Source organism: Notolepis coatsorum (genome assembly GCF_963971535.1).
Source record: "Notolepis coatsorum genome assembly, chromosome: 1".
In the NCBI taxonomy this organism is placed as follows: Eukaryota; Metazoa; Chordata; class Actinopteri; order Aulopiformes; family Paralepididae; genus Notolepis; species Notolepis coatsorum.
In genome coordinates, this window is record NC_140165.1 from 78,644,296 (window position 1) to 78,666,254 (window position 21,959).

Sequence of the window (21,959 nt, forward strand, 5' to 3'; positions counted from 1 at the left end):
GGGAGAGAGAGAGAGCGAGAGCGAGAGAGAGGGGGAGCAGGATTAACAGTGATCAGCATAAATAGAAAGGGGAGATGAGTAACTTGACACAGTTAATGAATTCACTAGATCACAATCACATGTTCCATTGTAGCTGTTGCACATCAGTGTTCATTTCAAACGAATAATAAAAATGTTGATGAAAAATATGCATCATCATCATCGATTCATCATACATCTTTTCCTATGACTAAGACAAGACAAAAATGTTAACGAAACAGACTATATTTAGTTTCTGCTGTGCTTTCTTATTAAGAAGCAGCAAAATGTAGGTGGTGAATTATGAATTAAATATATATTAAATATGAATTAAAGAAGAGTGTAGGCAGGGCCCTTCTGGGTTATTATTATAATTTTTTTTGTATCTCTCTTTCTCCGATTTTTCTGTTTTCTCCCCGTCCCAATTTAGTCGTTGTGCCAATTCCCCCCCCCCCCTCCCCTACCTGCTTGTTGTGCGCATGTTCTCCTACTGGTCGGTACAAGGGAACCAAGTATCCGCACGCTTCCTCCGACACGTGCGGCGACAGCCAGTGGCTCTCTTCTCACCTGGCAGCGAGGGCTCTCATTGGTGAAGTGTAACGCGTGGGAGGTCACGCTGCCTTTCTCAAGTCCTGCCTTTCGCTCAGCAGGCGCCCAGACCTGACCTGTAGGCGTCGCTGTCCACAACGCCAATTTCCCACCCACGGCTTCCCTCCCCCTAACCCAGCCAAACGAGTTAGTATAGCGATCAGCCCAAGCCAAGGCAATGCTGACTCCGGGAGTCGAAACCGCAGCCTCTTGCATTGGTGACGAGCGCAATCTCCGCTACGCCACCTGACCGCCTGGCCCTTCTGGGTTCTGATTACATGCTTTAAACATGGTTCACTTTATTTAGTAACATGTACGTTTGATTTTAAATGTTCAACCTTCCTTCTGCCGGCTTCTTCACACCGAAACAAAGCAGAGACGGTACAATGCCGCCACCGCGTGTGCGTTTAGACAGAACGCTGTGTTCCAAAGTCGTAGGCAGATATAAGAAGCAGCGCGTTCTCTGGGTTGTGGTACTGAAATAGTTCTCCAAAAGGCGCACGCACGCTGCAATTTGGATCTGAATTATTCTAATCTGAATGATTTCAATTTGAACGATTCCGATCTGAATGATTTCGATCTGAATCATTCAAATCTGAATGATGATTCCAATCTGATTGTAAACACAGCCACTGACATCGTCTCACCTTGAGGCTGTGTCGTGGTCCAGGGCTGGTGGGGGAGGGGCTAGATCTGGATGACCTTCCTGTTGGCTGGGAGCCTGACACCTCATTGGCTAAGAGAGAGAAATAAAAGAGTCAATCTGACTGGTGACATTGACTGATTTGAACAACTGAAACCCCCACCCCCTCCAAATGTACAGTCTCCTCCCCACCGTATGTATATTTCTCTCCCACCCCCTCCTAATGTACAGTCTCCTCCCCACCCTATGTATATTTCTCTCCCACCCACCCACCCACCCCCTCCTAATGTACAGTCCCCTCCCCATCATCATATGTATATACTGTCAGGATCTATGGGTAACAGTACTGTATATTTGAATACCGTATATGTCACAAATGTATCAGTACTAAATACCTGTATGTCCCTATGCCATAAATGTCATGTATGTTGAGTATGTCATGAATGTCAATATGAATTGAAGGGGGGTTGGGAAGGGGACACACACACATTTTACACTGTACATTGGAATATTGACAAAGCCTTACTTGGTCATTTACTGTACAACTAGGTTAGGACATTTGTAGGGGCCAGTTTCGAATTGCAGTCTCACGTAGGTGTTTTTTGAGAGTGTTTTTGAAGGTGGGTAGTGATTCACATTCCTTTACAGCTTTAGGCAGGGCGTTCCACATTGATGTGGCATAATTGCGAAACGTGTTTAGTCCCTTGTTTGATCCGAATCTGGGTTTTACATGATTTGTGGAGCTCCCTCTGGTGTTGTGATCGTGGTATTCACTGACCTTTGGGAAGTATTTTGACATGTACATGGGTACCTTGGTCGCGTAGTGTATCTTGTAGACCAGGCCCATTGCAAGTTGCTGTACTCTGTCGTCTACTCTAAGCCATCCTAGGTTGTCAAAGTGGGCAGGGGTGAGGTGGGTTCTAGGAGTCAGGTCAAGTAGTAGTCTGACTAGCTTGTTTTGAGATGTTTGTAATTTGTTTTTTAGTGCCTTTGAGGTGCTTTGGTACCATGAGGTGCAAGCATAGTCGTAGTACCCTTGAATGAGTGCTCCTGCTAGAGTCTTCAGGGTATTCTTGTTTACCAGAGAGGAGATCCGGTACAAGAATCGCGTTCGTTGGTTGACTTTTTTTATTACATTGGATGCCATTTTGTCACAGGAAAGATTAGCCTCTAGGATGGAACCCAGGTAGGTAATTTCATCTTTCCTTGTGATAATATTGTCACCCACTGTAACCGAGAAGCCGTCGGTCTTGCTGAGTTTGTTATTTGAACCGAAGAGAATGGACTCTGTTTTGCCCATGTGTAATGATAGTTTGTTGTCGGCGAGCCATATGCAGATTTTGCCTAGTTCCGAGCCGAGGGCTTTTTCAACCTGTAACTTGTTCTTGTCAGAGACCAGCAGGGCTGAGTCGTCCGCAAACAGGAACAAGTTGCAGTCACAAGCTGACGACATGTCATTTGCATAAATTAGGAATAGTAGCGGTCCTAGTATGCTTCCTTGTGGAACACCACAGCTCACTGTGAGGGGGGGGGATAGTGTACCGTTTACTTCCACCATCTGTTCCCTCCCCTCCAGGTAGGATTGTATCCAGCTCACTGATAAACTATCAAAACCAATTGCTTTTAGCTTGTCAATCAGAATGGTGATTGACAGTGTCGAAGGCCTTTTGTAGGTCCAGCATGACCATGCCGCAGTATTTGCCCGCGTCCACCTCTTGTTTGATGTGGCCGTTCAAGTAGAGAAGGCATGTGTCAGTGGAGTGGGATGTTCTGAAGCCAGATTGGAATTCGTAGATTAGATTTTTTTCCGCGAGGTACTTTTCGATCTGTTCGTATACTATTTTTTCCATGACTTTCGAGATGGATGTAAGGATAGAAACAGGGCGGTAGTTACCCGGGTCTAATTTGCTGCCCTTTTTGTGCAGGGGTGTTACTCTCGCAATTTTGAAGTCCTTGGGGACGTGTCCCTGTTTTATGGAGAGGTTTATTATGTGTGTGATGACTGGGGTGATGGCTGCTGCTGAGTCTCTGAGGAATTTGGAGGGGATGTTGTCATGGCCAGTGGCCTTGTTTGGTTGGAGGGCGCTCAGTTTTTTGAGTACCTCATCTGTAGTTACTATTTCCAGTTTGAAGTAGTCTTTGTGGACGCCTAGGTTCTTGTAGTATGCTACTATGTGTTCTACCCCATACTGCCCTGAGTGGGAGGGTAGTTTGTTTACCAGTGTTGTGGCTATGTTTGTGAAGAAAGTGTTTAAGTAATTGGCTACATCCAGCTTGTCTGTGATGAGCGTGTTGTCCGTCTTTATGTTTATGTTTGAGAACCTGGTTTTGAGTTTTTTACTGCAGCCTAGTTGATTGTTGAGTAATTTCCAAAGTTCACGTGGTTTATTTTTGTTTTCCTCGGTTTTGTCATTGATGAAATTTTTTTTAGCAGTTTTGATCATGGAGTTTACGTCATTTCTTAGTCTGTTTCTTTCTAGTTTGAGTTCAGTCACGTGGTCTTGGAGTTCACTGCTCGTGCTTTTGGTAAGCTTTGACTGACTTTTACGAAACTCAGAGCATTTTTTGTCTCTGGCTTTCATAGCGGTCAGTATTTCAGTGTGCATCCATGGCTCAGCGCGATTTTTTACCCTGGTGGTTCTTAGGGGGGCCATGTTGTTTAGTATTGATGAAAATTTGGTTTTGAAGCCAAGCCAAGTTTCTTCAACCAGTGTACCATTGAGTTCATCTGACCAGTCCAGACTCTCCAGTTCAAGGTTAAAGGCCTCGCTAGAGTAGGTTTTGAGGTCTCTAGATGTGACTGTTTTGTGACAGCCAGCCTTTAGTTTTAGCTTTTTGCGGGTACAGAATATCATATAATGATCACTTAACCCGCATGCTATAACCCCTTTATTGGATATCTTGGACTTGTCAGAGGTCAGTATGAGGTCAATGGTAGTCTGAGTTGATTCACATATCCTTGTGGGTTGGGTGATTAGTTGGCTGAGGCCGTGCAGATCACAAAACCTATTGAAGGATTTGAAGACGGGTGCATCTTTTTGTTGCATATCCGTGTTCCAATCCCCAATAAGAATTTTTTCTGCATCCTCAGCTCCAGCTAAGCACACATCCATAGTATCATAAAAGCCAGTTTGATCTGGCGGTCTGTATATTGTGCCGACTAGAACAGATTTTGCCCTTTCAAATAAAATTTCCACCCATACGGTTTCAATTGTCTCATGATGAAGGTCAGTACGGGTAATGAATTTGGTGTCCTTATGTATGTACATACAAACACCACCTCCATACTGGTTTCTGTCATTACGGACTATAGTATAGTTCTCTATTTCTATTTCAGGGTCTGTTACAGATGGATCAAGTTTAGTTTCAGTAAAGCATAATAAGTCTACCTTACCGCTCATAAACAGGTTTCTTATTTCGTCCAGCTTATGCTTAATGCTGTTCACATTAAGGTGAAAGATGTGTAGTCCGTTTTTATTAGCTGTGTTATTGATGTCTTCAAGTTCCAGGTAATTGGTTTTCTGGTGCTGCTGTGGGGGAGGGAGGGGGGGGGCTTTGTTGTTGTCTCCGTGAGGTCTGTGTGCTGGTGTGTGGGGAGGGGGGATCCTTTGTCCTGTCTTTTCTGGCGGCAACCCTTTGTTCTCCTGGGCTGGTAAACATAGCCAGCCTGGCTAGGTTGGCTAATTTATCAGGCGATTTGTCCGTGGGGTTGCCGGTTGGATTTCTTGTGATTTGCACCGGTGTTGTAGCCTCTGGTTCATCCCGTCTAGTTCTGGTCCCTCGGGCGTTCCGTTGTAGTTGCGCCGGTGATCCAGTAGTGGGCGGTGGAGGGTTGTTGATGTTGGATGATGCATTGGTCGCAACGGTGGTCGTCGCTGTTTGCGTCTGTAGTCCGAGTTGTCTCGCTTGGTACCGAGTGATAACTGGACCTGGGTTCTGCGGAATGTCTCCCGAAAGAAGCAGGTATAAGAAGATCATTGATCTTCTATCAAACCTGCCCGATGGGGGTAAACTCTTTCGTCCCGGATTCGACGTTAACACGCTGTGTATTGCTGCAGTCCCCATGGATGGATGTTTCCTCTCCGAGCCATTTAGAAGGTAAAAGTCGCAATGGGACTCTTTTTTTACCTTATCCACTCCTGTCTGGTGGCATTTCCATGTTGAATTAAGGTACTGATCCGTAATCCAAAGTAGGGTGAGTAGAAAGTGTATAGTAAACCTTGTTGTTGATTTACTTTGACGTCGTTGTTGGGAGCTGAGAATAATGCGACTGTCCATGTCGAAAGCCGGAAGACTCATGCAGACTGCAGAGAGTGGCCCAATCAGCCACACGCACAATTGGAGGTGGGCTTCTAGGGCTGGGCGATATGACGATATTATATAAATATCGGGTACAGTTCATTAACGATACACTTTTTCAACGTATCGTGGATATCGTGATGTTTTGCCCAAGAGGATTGTGTCGCGTCAATCTGTCCACACGTTACTCTTTCATATCTCAGCCCGTGCTGAGATATGCCCATTCCGCGGTCTGTTAATAAAGTTTTCAATCAGACAGATGTATGGAAAGGCTTTTATTATAACATTCGTTGTAGTAAAATCATTATGCCTCATTTAGTCATCCTGTTGAGCACTGGTCTCCTACTCGACGGCCGCGGGGAGCTAACGTTAGTAGCTTTGTTGACGTTGTTCAGCCACAGGACATTCAGGAAGTAAAAAACTAGGAGCTTGCCGATTGGTGCTAAGAACAGCAGGGCGGGTGCAAGCGCTGTGACGTAATTGGCAGACTCGACTGTCAATCAAAATTATATGTTTCCGTCAGAATTAATGAGTGAAGACTTTGTTAAAGGGTTGCAGAATGGGTACAATACAGTACAGGAGGATGAAGACCAGAAAAAGACTTTCGACTTTTTTACATAAGGGTCCTCCATTTTCAATTCATCAAAACATTTAGAGACATACATATATACAGTAGTTTCATTAAAATGCTATTGATTGATTGATTGATTGATTGATTTAAAACTTTATTAACATATTGCAGAATGGGTACAGTACAGCTCAATACATACAATTGTTAAGGGGATGCAGACCAGAGAAAGACTTTAGTCTTGTTTACATCAGGGTCCCCCATTTTCAATTCATCATATTTCATATCTAAATCATATAATATCTCATTGCTAAATATATGCAATATATAATCTAATAATCTAAATCTAATATATAATATAAAAATGCTAAATGCATGGGTATTTTATTTTGTCTTTAATGTTAGCTTGCAAAATCAAATACTGTCTTGGTAAGCCTCATAATGAATTGTTTGGGGTAAAAAAGAAAAACATCGTGATGTGTATCGTGTATCGCCAAAAGGTCAGAAAATATCGTGATATCATATTTAGGCCATATCGCCCAGCCCTATGGGCTTCCCACATTTACACCAGGCGTTGCAGGGCCAAGGCTAAGAATAGTCAAAGACTCTAGCCACCCAAACAACTGCCTCTTTGAACTGCTGCGGTCAGGCAAGTGCTACTGGAGTCTCGTGGCCAGTACAGAGAGACTCAAAAATAGCTTCTTTCCCCAGGACATCAGGATGCTCAATGACAAACATTCACCTTAACATTCACTTGACACTTTTTTATCTATTTATTACTCAAATATTTTCACTACATCTCTACCTCATTTTTGCATTTTGTACTATAGTTTTGTATATTGTATATTTTGTAGTGTTTGGTTTTTATTCTTTTTCCTTTTGATTACTGATATTTGATAACTGAATGAATGAAAACTTTATTTAACAGATTGCAGAATGGGTACAATACAGTACGGCTCAATACACACAATTGTTAAGGGGATGCAGACCCCTGATACCCTGTTGCCTGGTCTGGGACCGATATCTGAACCAGTATCAGTATCATTGCACCCCTAACGTGTGTGTGGGTAATAATCACAGGATGGATTAAACGGCACAGTGAAGTGTAATTTTGTCCAATCAAATGCTTGAGCTGTGTAATTAGAAGTGAGGTCATGGGTTTCATGGGACAACTGGGTAGATGACCACACACAGACAGGCCAGTAAAAGATCACACTGTTTTGGAAATTATACATTTACTACAGTATTCTATGTTAGTCTATATCCTATATTGTTTGTACTACAGTATTCTATGTTTGTTTATATCCTACATTGTTGTTACTATAGTACCGTAATTCCTCTAATAGTAACCCCGGCTTGTATTTGTTTCAACTGTAGCGGATACCAGGCTTGTATTAGGAGGAGGCATGTATAAGAGAGAGGCCTATATTTCTAATTTTCAAACCGATCATAATGAATAAATCAACATCAGTTTGAACCCAGTAAAATGTACTGGGTTCATTTATTGAAACCAAGTACTGTATGAAATACGGTAGTAAACAGTGCAATTACAGGTGGTCAAAAAAAGTTAAATAAAGTAAAATAGTGCAATCACAATACTGGTATAATAATAATAATAATTATAATAATAATAATAATAATAATAATAATAATAATAATAATAATAATAATAATAATAATAATAATAATAATAATAATAATAATAATAATAATAATAATAATAATAACTTCATTTTATACAATTCTGAGGTAGGCTTACTCTCTTGGTAAACATTAACACCATAGCATTATATGGTATTTACTGCACAGCCAGGCCAGCATATAACAACAATAACAAAATATACCCGGCTTGTATTAGGAGGCCGGCTTATAATTGCTTAGCTCAACAGCGCACCCGGTCATTAATAGAGACCCGGTTTTTAATTGAATACCGGTTACTATTAGAGGAATTACGGTATTCTATGTTTGTCTATATAATACATAGTTTTTACTATAGTATTCTCAGTTTGTTTATATCATACATTGTTCTATATCGTATTAGCTTCCGCTCAGGGTCAACTGCACATATCTCACTCCAGTGACGTGCACTGAATAAAAACTTAACAAATGCACCTTTACATACCAACATCCGTCTGGCCACACCCCCATCTGCTACCTACATAAGCAGGGGTGGGGCCACACCTTCTCAAATTTCACCCCAAGAGAGTGCCTGTATACCAATCACTTGACGTGGGAAAGAAAGTATTTAGCTGAAGAAAGGAAAACAGAAGAACAAGGAGATACGTTGACGTTATATCTTTATTTTCTCTCTCACTATTTGAGAAAATACGGCGATAATGTCTTCGTCACTGGGGTGTCTGGAAGATGATGATCATTCTGACCTCCACCGGCTTTTTCGTATTAGGGGCTCGCGTCGCTGATCTACTCCCCACCTGCAGTCCTCCTTGCTGCGGCTGGATAGGTATTGAACCTCCGGTTATACAGCTGGACTGTAGGAGGCACCGGCTGTTGTGAGAAACTGGTTGTTTTCTGGGCTGGGTGAGTAATGTTTTGCTATGCGAGCACCAGTTGTCTGCTAATGCTATGGGGGTTGGCTGACAATTTTACGAAGGCTGGCCCCAGATTGGGGTCCTCTGCTCGGCCTCTTAGGCGACGGACGGAGGGTCCTGGTCTGACGCCCATGATGGTCAAACTAGTGGGCCGCGACCGAGATCTGGTTTAAACCCGGGGTTCTCTGGACGAGCGGATGCTTCTCTGTCCTGTGAAGGCCCCACCTTTCAAATTAATGTGAGAGTACACCCTAAACACGAGGAAATGTGGGTCTGGATCTTCTTTATCGGTAGTTCCATGCTCAAGTCGGCTGCAGCCCGTATGGGAATTGTGCCGACTCCGCTGTTATGTCTGTTAAATCACTGTTGAAAACTGTGTTGACATTTTTTTTTCTCTTCTCTCTTAGGATGAGGAGGGATTCAGGCGGCGGCCTGTCTGAAGTGTGGCTTGTTATGTCATTGTGTACAGTTCAGGTGATAGCTGCTTAGCTTGCGTGCTAGTGTGTGGCCTACTGTTAGCCAGTCAGCTGTTAGCTGCGGCGCTAGCCCGTTGTGTCACTAGGCTAGGAAACGTTAGCTTGTTGCCATCAGTCGGGAGCGGCTGTTAGCTTAATGCTACACTGTTGAACGTTGCTGTGAGTATAACAAGCCTTAAACACTCTGACTACGACGTCATCTTTGACAGAGGATGTTAGTCGACCCTACACCGGGTGCCATGCCAGCGAGGACTTCGTCAACATGGAGAACGGCGGCTGGGTGGCGCAGCGGACATTACCCTCGTCACCAACGCAGGAGACGCCGGGTTCGACTTCGGCTGTCCCGTTAACCAGTGTTGCAGTCCTCTCGGCCTGCGCTCAGGGTGGAGGTAGGACTCCTTCCGGACTTGAACACTTCTTCTTTCCTTCCCTTCTAAATGTTTTGTAATAACGATGTTTTCCAAAACGTGTGTTGCTGCAATACATTGAGGATACGACGCGTGTTGTGTGTGAATTGCCTTGTCGCTGGTATAGCTTCTCTCTACCTAGGAAATCGGCGTTGTTTTTTACGTGTGTAAAAATGAACTGGTTTAGTTGTGATGAGAACATGTGTGTTCATGTAACGTTAGTAACGTGGTTGAACTCACAACTAAGTGGGTTAATTAACCTATGAAGCTATGCTTAGTGACATGTGATTGAGGAATAAATTCTTCTCTCAGCTGTTCAACCTGGTCGTATCAAGGGTAAGGTAGGAGGGGTGACCCCCCCGGTTTTTCCCTGGGGCTCCCCCCCCCCTCCTCTCAGACATTGTTTACAATATATTGTGTCACTGTGTTTGTGGGGATACGATGTAACCCTCAGCTTAAACTGCTGGGGTTGTGCTTCTGCTTGAGAAACAATTTTTTCCTAGGGAAAAGGTTGTTTGGTCACCGTCATGTGTGCTTAGCAAGGCCTGTGGCCAATACGTAATCGAGGACTTATGTCTCTCTCGTTATGAAAAACGGCGTTACTCTGTAGTAAGAGTGTACTTTGCCATTTTTTGTTGTGATGAAGGGTTGTGTGTGTCGTTGAGATCTACAACTGGGTTAGGTTTTGGCCCACAGAAGCACATGTGTAAGTCTGGTACCGGGGCTCTTAAAGGGGCCCTCTCTGTTCTGTGTTTTTTCCTTAGTAAAAATCAGATAGCAGGTTCGCACATGAGCTATGTGAAGCTGTTAAATGCTTCATGTAGCATGCTATGACTGGTGTCATGGCTCTACTTTGTCATTACATCGTATCAGGGGTAAGGGGTCGTAAAGGGGTGAACTGGTAAACCCTTCCTCCCCCTTTTTCCGTTTGGGCAGGGGTTAAAACCCCCTGTCCTTCGGGCTTCCTGTCACGTTGCTGGTTCGGCACGTTACAGGGTAAGGGGGGGGGGGGGGAGTTTCCTGGTCCCACACCCTGAAAGATTGGGCGTGTGCACCGCGGAAATTCCCCCACCATAGAGTACGTCACTGGGCGCGTTTCTATTGGTAAGACTTCCGTGAGTTGGTCAGGTTCCATGTTATGGTTCTGTTTCAGGGAGTTTTCAGAGCCTCCTCCTCACAGAGCTCTTCTTCAGGGAGAAGAGCCTTCTGTGAGTTCTGACCCTCCCTCCCAGTGAGGGAGCCTCCTCAGAGTTCAGAGCCTCCTCCTCAGATTGTCAAGGTGAGTAGAACTTCAAAAAAAAGGAGTTCTGCTCTATTGTGTGTGTATTCGATTCAATTCGATTATTGAGTGTGTATTGGTTCAGTGCCTCCTTCCTCGGAGAGCCCTAACCCAAGTGTTACATAGCTCAATGTTGCAATATATTCTTTTCAATCTATACAGCTTGCGTGGGAAGTCTCTCTGGGGATTTCCGTCTCCTCCCTGTGGCGAGGGTGGCGGGATGTAAAAATGTAAAAACAAATTACCCTCAGCTGCGTCACGTGGGATTCATGTCAGTCTGTGTTTCTTTCTTTTTTAAATAAAAAGAGGAAGGAACATGAAGCACGACGGCTCTGTGTCGTTCTCCCAGGCGACTTGGAGGAACAATGTCTGGTGTCTTGCTAGACTATCCATTGATGTGTTTGGGTCTCGACGCGTACATAGTGCTGGCTCGGGGTGTTTCTGTTAAGAATCACGCAGGGGGCTAAGTGCGCCTTGGTTGCTCGTTATTAAAACAGCTTTTTTATAGGGCAACTGGGATGGAGTTTGTCCTTCCGAGCGCCGGTTTACTAGGTTGTCTCGATGAATTCTCGTTCATATCTGGGGGATGTTAACGGAATAGATCAGAACATAGGTAGAGGGGTCTCACGCCCTTGGGGTGGGCCACTGAGCGCGGGACAAATGGGACCGTCTGGGTGGCGCCCTCTTTTCATGTTTTAGATCGACACGCATACCTACCCCCTCTTCTGGAGTGGGCATGTCGGCGTGGTTAGGGCACGGGACTGGTTCTGGTCGCGCTGGTCCAGGTCAGTTAACCCGTTGTCCGCCGGGGATGCAGATCTGCTGTTCTGGTACCCTGAGGGACTTGTGCTTTTTTTGGGGGGAAAAATGCCGGGTCAGCCCGGGTGTCACAGGGTTAGGCGTTATGGAGACCCTTTGTTGGGTACACGTTGTACCTGGCACTATCCTAAGGGACTGGTCTCCTTTCTTTCGCTCCTCTCTCACGCATGGCGAAGAGGGGGCTGTTGGGGTAGTCTTCTGGACCTCCTCTGGTAACCCTGTGTGCTTCCCGAGCCGCCGGGCCCGGTCCGAAGTAATGTTTAATTGAAACCGTAGGCCTGGGATAACCCTTTTTTGGAAACCGAAACACTTGTACTGCGGTATAGCTGGTGTATACCCGCAGGTGTGTTTTGGAGTTTTTTCTTGAGGGGTTATAGGAACAACCACCGTCTGTGTACCGAGAGGGTGGTTGATTCCCTGGTGTGTTGGAGCAGAGTCAACTCCCGGGTTACCCGGTTGAGTGTGCCCCTGCACGTTCATGACGTCTGCCAATCGTGTCAGCCTTCTCTGCCTCGACCCCTCTGGGTGGGGTTTTTTGATGGAGGCTTTGTCATGGTGCTCAACAACGCCAGCATACGCCCCTTCCGCCGGGGAGGCTGTTTTCAGTTGACCCCTTTGGCACCCGTCTCTCCGCAGTGCTCCAGGCTCGGGTCTACAGCCTGCTGCCTGGTTTCCCCGGTGCGCTGCCTGCTTCCGTTGGTTAACCTTTGAATGCTTTACGGCCATGCTGACTGCCTGTGCTGCAGGGTCAGTGTGCCAGGCGGTGTACTAATGGGGGGAAAGGGGCCCGCTCTTGGAAGGGCCCTGTCCGAATACGCTGGCGATGTGGGGGGCGGTGTCACTAAGTGACCGCCTGGTGGGGTCTTGATGCCTGGCGTCATTGACCTCTCCGGGCCCCCTTTTTCCAGGGGATCCAGTCCCTTCAGTGGGTCTGGGTCTTCCTTCGCGCTCCGCTGCTACGGCCTTGCCACGGGGTTTAGTTTGCTCTTGACCCCGTGATTTTGGGGGCAGTAACGAGGGTTGTTCCTTCCGTTCGTTCCCTGGTGACATGCGGGTTGTGCGTGTGCGTAGTCGTGGGGTCAAGCCACGGTCTGCTCACCCTGTGCGTTGAGTTGCTTGAGTTCCTCTTCGCACGGTCGGATCCGTCTCCCTCCCGTCCTCCAATAGGGAGGGTATCCCTCCATTAGGGAGGGTCGGGGGGCTCGGTCCTCCCCGGTCTGATGGTTGTGGGGGGCCTCAGCGGGGTACATTTGTCGAGCTTTGGCTCCCGCTCAGCTCCTCTTGTGCAGAATGACGCTGAGCGGCAGCCATAATGAAATAGAACGTAAGGTTATGTATATAACCAAGTTCTATGAATTATGGTGACGCTCAGCGTCAGGACGCCGCTGCGGCCCTTGATCTCGCCTTGTGGTGAAAGTTTGGGAAGGAGGCGAGTAGGTGACCACACACCTGCTTATGAAGGTAAGCGGATAGGGGTGTGGCCAGACAAATGTTGGGATGTAAAGGTACATTGTGGAATTTTTTATTCAGTGCTCGTGCACGAAGTGAAGTGCGTGCAGAATGACGCTGAGCGTCACCATAATTCATAGAACTTGGTTATATACATAACCTTACGTTAACCCTTTCACTGCTACACTACAGAAGGTTAACCTTTCACTACCACACTACAGAAGGTTAACCCTTTCACTGCCACACTACAGAAGGTTAACCCTTGCACTACCACACTACAGAAGGTTAACCCTTTCACTGCCACACTACAGAAGGTTAACCCTTTCACTACCACACTACAGACGGTACACACACCTGGGCCAGGTGACTTTGTTCTGGGTGGGGTTTTGGGTGGGGTTTTGGGCGGAGTCTTGGAGGATATGCCGTTGGGAGTCCTGGGAGTTGTAGGCTTCTGAGGAACGGTCGGCCGAGATGACTTAGCTCTGACCTCTGGAGAGAGAGAGAGAGAGAGAGAGAGAGAGTAGGGGGGAGACACACACACAGCTGTTATGTATCTATCTACTACAAATAATTTATAATTTGATACTTCCCGTTGTATTTCAGTGTTTTAGCAATATTGCTATATTGTCCATATATCATTCAAGACACTAAAACTGAACACTGACTGAATCAAATTGAATTGAGTGAGAAAGAGCGAGAGCGAGAGCGAGAGCGAGAGAGGAGAGACAAGGGACAGTGGCTGAAAGGAGGAGAGCCATATTGATGGCTGAAACGCGAAACCTCCTATCCTAGATTTTCTGATTTCACTTTGGATGATGAGAGACATCCTATCTGCACCTATTCAGTCTGTCTGAAAGACATTTTCCATAAGCCAAAAGCAGTTTATTGTATTGGGTATCCTTAAAAAAATGGCATTCTACAAGAAAACAACATGTTTTCTTTGTTTTCTCAAAAAACAGGATAGGAGGTTTCAGCCATCAATATGTGGCTTTGCATGTGTGCATAATTGCATATCCCCTCATATGTGTGTGTGTGTTAGAGCTGTCAACTAATATTCTATATTAGACTTTAATAATAAAAATAATTAAGAAAATTTAAAAAATAACAGATTCAATTGTGAATGTTAATATTCGATTGCACCAGATTACTTTTGTCTCTAGGTAAAGGGGCAGGGGGGAGAAACATTGAATAGCTTGAATACACAGAGCAGTGCTGTGTAAAGAACAATCAACACCGTTTTCAAATGTCCAATCTAACGAATTTCGTTTGCTCATACAATGTTTAAAATGTTAAATATATGAATTCTGATTCTGTTTTGTCCTATCCACTATCCTGTGATTATAAAAGAGCTTCGAGCTCCTCTAATACGCACTAGCAGATCCATTTTCTCATGTTGCATATTACAATAAACTTTTTATGATATAATTTGGTTTTTCGTTTATTTTCTAGGCGAAGATAATTAGAAAAATATTTGAAGCCATTTTCGAGTTCGGTAAATAAATGCTTTGCCTTTCTCGTTCTCCGCTTGATATAATTAATCAAATGTCCAATCTAACGAATTTTATTTTGAATTAACATTTTAAATAATATTAATATATTCATTCTGATTCTGTTTTTGTCCTATACACTATCCTGTGATTATAAAAGAGCCCCTCACCAGTGGGGTCGCGTTGGTAAAATAACAGGGGAAGCCAAAAAAAATGTATTTAAAAAAAATTATTAAATGTTTTTAGTAATATTTTTTTTTAATTTTTTTTTTAAGTCAAGCAGTCACCATGTACACTACAGTATGGCTCGGCGGCCAGTCAAACTTTCTTTTTATTTATTTAACAGATTGCAGAATGGGTACAATACAGTACAGCTCAATACACACAATTGTATAAGGGGATGCAGACCAGAGAAAGACGTTTGTCTTGTTTACATCAGGGTCATTAACACTTTGACTGCCTAAAAACGATTTACAACGTCTTTGCTGGCGATGCTAAAGTTGCCGGGGGACGCTGTACGTCGTCTTTGTATCAATATTTCAAAAATCTGCGATCTGATCCATAATGTCCCTCCGCTGGCCTGAGAACCACCAGCAGGACCCACTGAGCTCTCTGGCGGTTCAGGAGCGCCATCTGGTGGCCGATCGCGCAACCGCTTAACAGGAAGCACAGTGGAGGTTGTGCTAGATGTCCGTATTGCTTCCGGCCACTCGGGATAGGTTCCGGCATTCTAGCTCGTCACTCTACATAGCGATCGATTGCCAATAACTCGATAAACAACATGATTTGGACGTATATACCATTATACAAGCTGGAGATGGACCGGGTAATAATATATCCCATAATGATAAAATTTCTACTCGACGATGATCGCCCAACGGCGCGCGGAGACTGGGGTGAGTTTCAGCGTGTAACGTTACCATCTTCGATACTAACTGCTTTTATCAACATTTGACCCACATTAGATGATTGGTATAACGCTGCCCACGGAATTATAAACGCCCCCTCGCCCATCCGGTCAACATCAGATGACGTGTAGTAACTTCTAGAAGTACGTCTAGTTGGAATTTTTTATATCGCGCTGATTGCCATCAAACTGTATTTCATCATCAATATAATGCATTTGGGGCTATATATCACGTTCTGGAGAAAGTTGCAGAAAGAGATGAAAACATACTTATACATTAGACCATACTTTACTATGAATATGTGAATGAAAAAGTTTAACGTTGCTACACAATGAACAATACATATAGGACTTTGAATGGGCCCTAATAATGGCAATGTAGCAATAGAATTAAAAAAGTTATAGCCCTGCAAAGAAGGGGACTTTCTCCATAGACAAATAGCGCTGGCAATCTATGGTATATCATTAATTTAACCCAAGGCAACCAAAGTGTTAATACTGCTGGAGCATTGGTTCATTTTTGGTCAGATCTTTCCTTGCGCGATTTTGCGCGCCGCGTGGGAGCAAATTCGAGAAACATATTCGGTTGCAAAAAGGTGTCCCACGGTCTCCTCTATGGCCGTGAATATTTTCACGCGGATCGGAATCACGGCGCGCCCGTGGGACACTTTTCCGTTTCGCCGAGTTTATTCCACGCTTTCGGCTTTCCTTTTCTAAGCATTTCCGGGGCTACATGTGAATGAGTAAAAGTTGCGGGACGCCCAGATGTTTCCACGATAGAAAGCTCGCGTGGATCCCATAATAGGCTCACTTAATACAGCGTTTTAAAAATCACGCGACATTTTCAGGGTCGTGAGCCGACCTTTTCCCCTCGTTTTCGATGATGGAAGTGATTTAGGAAAAGCTTCGGCACGCCGAGAGGTACCCGTGGATTTAATCTTGCGAGGATCGGGGCAATATTCGGCCCGTGGGAGCAGTCACGGGTTAATACAATTTTCAGAGTGCAGAGGGGAGGTGTGCAGAGGGGATGCCAGACTAATTATTCTGCTCACAGCCCCGTTTTAAACTTTTAAGGTGTGGCAGTCAGCTCGAATCTCATTGGCTAGTATCGGTTTTGGACTCTACATACATGAATCACATGGTTGAGGCTGGAGAAAGACACCTACCCCCTGCCTCTCCTCTAGCTGCAGTGAGCATAGTGAGTCTGACAGTGTGTTAGTGAGAAGGAGAAGAGTTAGTTTCTTCACAATGTCAGACCACAATGCAAATTCAGCCTATTTTGCATTTAAATGCAAAACTTTCCAGAGGGGGAAGGGTAGATCAGCCTACGATAGCCCTGAATTCATGGAGAGGTGCTCTTAAATGGCGGGTGATCACAGCTGTGAACTCCTGAATGAAGTACGTCACTCATTCTTAAACTGGAAGCGCCCCGCCACGAGTTTCACGAGTTGCACACAAAGCAGGCGCGGTGGAAGCACTACCCTGGCCCAAATAAAACCCACAATTCCCCGACATGCTTGTTTGAGTATTACTGATGTGATGCGTTTAGTTCTTGAGATACATTGTAAACTGTATCTAATAATAGTGACAAAATCAAGTACGTAAAATTGTTTGTTTAAAGGCTTTATTCATCCTAAATCCGTGCAATTAATCGCCGTCAGACTTGGACAGCACGTCTGTTGGGCAAGATGAGCAGTGGAATGTTTATGTTACAAATGTATTGGTGTAGGGCGGCTGGGTGGCGCAGTGGGCAAGGCGCTCGCCACCAACGCAGGAGATACTGGTATCACGAGTTGCACACAAAGCAGGCGTTCAGAATATTTCTAGACTTTGCGCCTCCTGGTGGCGCAATAACAGAACAGCAAGACGAAAGTCTTTCTGTGGTCTGCATCCCCTTAACAATTGTATGTATTGAGCTGTACTGTACTGTACCCATTCTGCAATCTGTTAATAAAGTTTTCAATCAATCAATCAATCAACCTCAAAATTAACCCCGTCGGCACCGCAGTAGTATGGTAGACAGTCCTAATGGCTGTAACTGTAAATGCCATTATTGCTTTTACAGTTACTGTAAAAGTTGCTGTGTGACGGATAGGAGACACACAGCGTCCCAACAACAAGCACACGGCGTGACGGCAGAGAGTCCAGAACCCAACTCGGTCGCGGAGACAGTGGTTTGCACCCTGAGCCAGGGTTTCCGATAGAAAAAATTGTTGCCGGCCTCAGTGTCCGGTAGATTTCAATCTACCGGTCAAATGAGAGAAATTCCGGTCAGAGTTTATTGAGCTTAAAAACAATTGATAGGCAAAAGAATGACAACAAAACAAAAGAATGACATCATCAAGGCATGTAGATTTATAATATTTTTACTTAAAACTAGGCTACTTTTGCGTATAGTCATTATATTCCAAATAAAATAAGTCCAGAGACTCCGTGCTGCTGCCGACTTTAAATCAAATGTCTGTGGGCAGTCGCCCGACATTAATAAACAGCAGTCTGTTATAATCACATTTTTATGAGCTAACGAATTCCGTTATATTGGACATTTGTATTAATTATATCAAGCGAAGAACTGAGAAATTTGGCAGAGAGAGACGGCAACATTATCGTGGGTTTGCGTGACGACTCTCTCTCTCTCCACCTCCCAATGACTTATTTGCGAGAGTATGTCGATGCAGAGCAGCAGATTCAGCTGTTTTCTGGCTCTTTTCTGGCTCTATCTGGGGACCGCTCAGCAGCACCCCCCACCCAACAGCTGAATTGCCAATGGCTGAATTGGAGTACTGCACTGTGCCGCTGCTGCTCCGGCTCTGCAGCTGCACATGCACTCGCAAACCCAGCACTAAGCTCTCGCTGACAAAGTCGTTGTCATTATTAGAAGCAACGATGAAACAAATGTAATGATTGTTTCGTTCATCGCATAGGCTATTTAATTTTAGCCTATTTTAATACAATTCAAATAATCAAATTGTGCTTAGAGGGAATTATTTTCACCGGACATTAAGACCGGAGAGATTAAATATGTCGGACTTCAACAGATTTTGCCGGTCAAATACCGGTAATTACCGGCTAACGGAAACGCTGCCCTGAGCTCAATCTAAATGCCCCGTTTTGATCAGGTTGTATGCAAGCTATGTAAACTACAGCTGGCCTGCCTTCTTCTTCTATACTAACGCTATTTTGAGAGTTCTAGTATCAAGAGTGTAAGTAGCCTACTTTTCCATTTTTAGCACTTTATTGTAAATCATCCCTCAGGGTAAAACTTATAGATATTGAATAATGAATTGAGACAGAAGCGCCATGCAGGTCCTAATTGGTTTGATGACTATTTCCCGTTTCATGCCAAGGAAATTATATCATTCCATGTTCATCACAGGAGGCGTGTTGCTGTGTATTAATGTCTGTTCTATATACCTTAAACCTTCATTTATTTGATCTCGCTCCAATCAATCTAGCACCGATTTCTCCTCACGCACAGAGCGAAGGGGGGGGGGGGGGGGGGGGGTGTAGGTATGTTGATATTAAAGGTAATTTATTTTGTTTACATAATGCGCAATAATAGATATTCTAATGGTTAGTCAAATGTCATTTTAGGTACATTTTGAAAGCCCTATTGTGTGTGTATTGAGGCTGTGGTGTCAGTCCATCAGCCAATCAGCCGATCAGCCGATCAATTAAACCAAAATCAGTCCATTTAGTGAATCAGTCAAATCAACGGACTAATCGATGCATCAACCGAGTGACTCAGTCATGTAAACCAACCAGGTCTCACCGTTGACGAAGGCAGGAGTCTTTCCAGTGTGTGTGAGGAGGAAGTCGTCCTGAGCGTAACGGAACTTCTCCAAACCACAGGCCATGAAAACGTCATCTTCCCCGAAGAAGTCCTGCAGACAAGTCACCTGAGACAGAGACAGACAGACACATCAATGAAGTCCTGAAGACACGTCACCTGAGACAGAGACAGCCACCCAAGACAGACAGACAGGGGAGAGAAAGCCATTTTCACATAGTAATTGCACAATAGTGCCACAAAGGAGAACCTTCCTTCTGCCGGCTTAGGTTCTTCACACTGAAACAAAGCAGAGACGGTACAATGCCGCCACCGCGTGTGCGTTTAGACAGAACGCTGTGTTCCCAAGTCGTAGGCGGATAGAAGCAGCGTGTTCTCTGGGTTGTGGTACTGAAATAGTTCTCCAAAGGCGCACGCGCGCTGTGATAAATGTGATCAATTTGATATGGAATCATGATGATGATGATGATGAGTTAAGACAAGCTTTCTCTAGGCTTTTGAAGATGTAGGGGAGACCTTGCTCGTCACGGAGCAGCCGAGATAGGAGAGTCTTTTTTCTTTCTTTCTTCTCTCTGGACGCACAATTACTAATATTTCCAGTGGTCCAAGCAAAGAGACAGGGTCAGTCCTACTAGTCGTTTTTGATGTCGAACATGGTGGTGATCCGTTTCAAAATGCCACCACAGAAAGGGAATTTTTTCGGCACCAAAAGGCCAAATTCTACCCAAATTTTTCTGGTGGCAGTGGTGATGTAGAGCCCTCTAGTGGTGATGTAGAGTAAAGCCCTCTAGTGGTGATTTAGAGGCTCTAGTGGTGATGTAGAGCCTCTAGTGGTGATGTAAAGCCCTCTAGTGGTGATGTAGAGTAAAGCCCTCTAGTGGTGATGTAGAGTAGAGCCTCTAGTGGTGATGTAGAGTAAAGCCCTCTAGTGGTGATGTGCATTTCTGTGGTTCAGCTGTTACAAGAAGCCTCCCTTCTTGTGGCCATTCAGAATTGCAGCCACAATCCCCCATAGTTAATAATGTGCGTGTAAAGATATCTTGATCAAATGCACGTGTACAAGATGGAGTCTTGCACGTAAATCTACCTAAAGTTGAACCTAAAATATGTTTACGACAACATTTTTAATTAGGGATGCTCGATATTGGCTTTTTTACCGATACCGATATACCGATATTGTCCAACTCTTAATTTCCGATACCGATATCAACCGATATCAACCGATATATGCAGGGTTTCCCCCCCAAAAAACGGAATAATTTCAGGTAATTAACATTACATCTCTCTTGTTGTGGAATTAACACAACATTATGCATACTTTTGACAATAAATAAAATCAGAATGTGTTCTTACTTGCTTGCCTGGGTAAATAAAGGTTATAGAAATGTAATTTTTTGAAAACCGATAGATATTTTCCGATATCACATTTTAATGCCAATATCGGTAGGCCGATAATATCGGACATCCCTATTTTTAATATGACTTTTGATGATTGTTATGCTATCGCTGGACTTGATATAGCATAGTTGATCTGCAACATCTAGTCTGCACATTGGATCAGAATTTTCGTTCAACCGAATAATTCTCATATTTGTACAATGAAAGCAGTTCGCTCGTTACAGGCACAGAAACAGCCCATTGAGAACAGGACTGAAGCAGAGAGGCAGGGCTCTACAGTGCGACCATATTGCTCGCATATGCCCCTAAAAATATGTGTGTGCGAACCTCAAAACTCAATTACGCGCACGGTGTGAGAGTGCTGATGACAGCCTAAGTCGTACTTTTTATTTCTCCGCTGAGAATCGTTAAAAAACTACAAGTCCCACATTGCACTCAAGCCAACGGTCCAATCACAGTAGAGTGAAGTGACTGGTTTCATGGGAAATAAAGCAAATGACCAATCGGAAGCTCTAGTTTTGCTTGTTTACTTCCTGAAATTGCGATCAGGGCTCTCGTTTTCCGAGACACTAACTTATTATAGTCTCTCTCTTACCAATAGCAATAGATTTTAGAACACCTAGATTTATCGATAGCAATAGTAATATAACGTTAATGCAACAAAACGAATGCCTTGCTTTGTTAATCATAACGTTGATGCAGTAGCGTATGTCAGTGTGTTGGCTGTAACGGACATGACAATAACATAACATGTACACATTAAAATTGCGATAATCTATTCTAACATTTTCAAATCGATGCAGTTAATTTCCCCCTTAGGATCGATGCATTGTTACACCCCTACACCAAAGTCACTGGCCCACTGTGTATCTGTGTGTATAATAACTTGGCTAGCGTTATCAACAGCAGAGATGGGCAATAGGGTCCAGCTGCAGCGCCGGACGGCCGGAGTGCAAGCGGTGTGATGTAATTGGCAGACTCGACTGGTCTACCTGACACGCAAACTCATAAACAATGTTTCTGTACTGGAGGTGTACAGTATTTCAATAGGCAACCCTGAAAGGATTATTTTTCTAGAAGAGCAACACAGCCAAAACATAAGCATTGTATGCATAAAATGGGCAAAAGCTAAAGTTAAGTGACTGAACCTTTTGTAGCAGTAGTTTGATTTGATAGTTTATTTGATAGGGACAGCACATGTTAATGAACATCAAGTACAAAATACAAAATGTAAACATGCAGGGTTGTAGCAAGAGCTAATTTACACACATGCACGCACAGT

The 21,959-nt window shown here is 44.3% G+C and overlaps 1 protein-coding gene across 1 annotated transcript in view; it reads right to left on the bottom strand.

The window, feature by feature from the left end:
- Nucleotides 1–21,959, bottom strand: part of LOC311234450 (serine/threonine-protein kinase DCLK2-like) — a 90,602-nt gene that overhangs the window by 32,562 nt on the left and 36,081 nt on the right. Inside the window, exons 3-5 of the mRNA XM_084321629.1 lie at nucleotides 19,262–19,388; nucleotides 13,450–13,584; nucleotides 1,254–1,342 (exon numbers count right to left, since the gene is read on the bottom strand). Of these exons, the coding sequence (XP_084177755.1) occupies nucleotides 1,254–1,342; nucleotides 13,450–13,584; nucleotides 19,262–19,388 (351 nt within the window). The remainder of the gene's footprint in view (nucleotides 1–1,253; nucleotides 1,343–13,449; nucleotides 13,585–19,261; nucleotides 19,389–21,959) is intronic.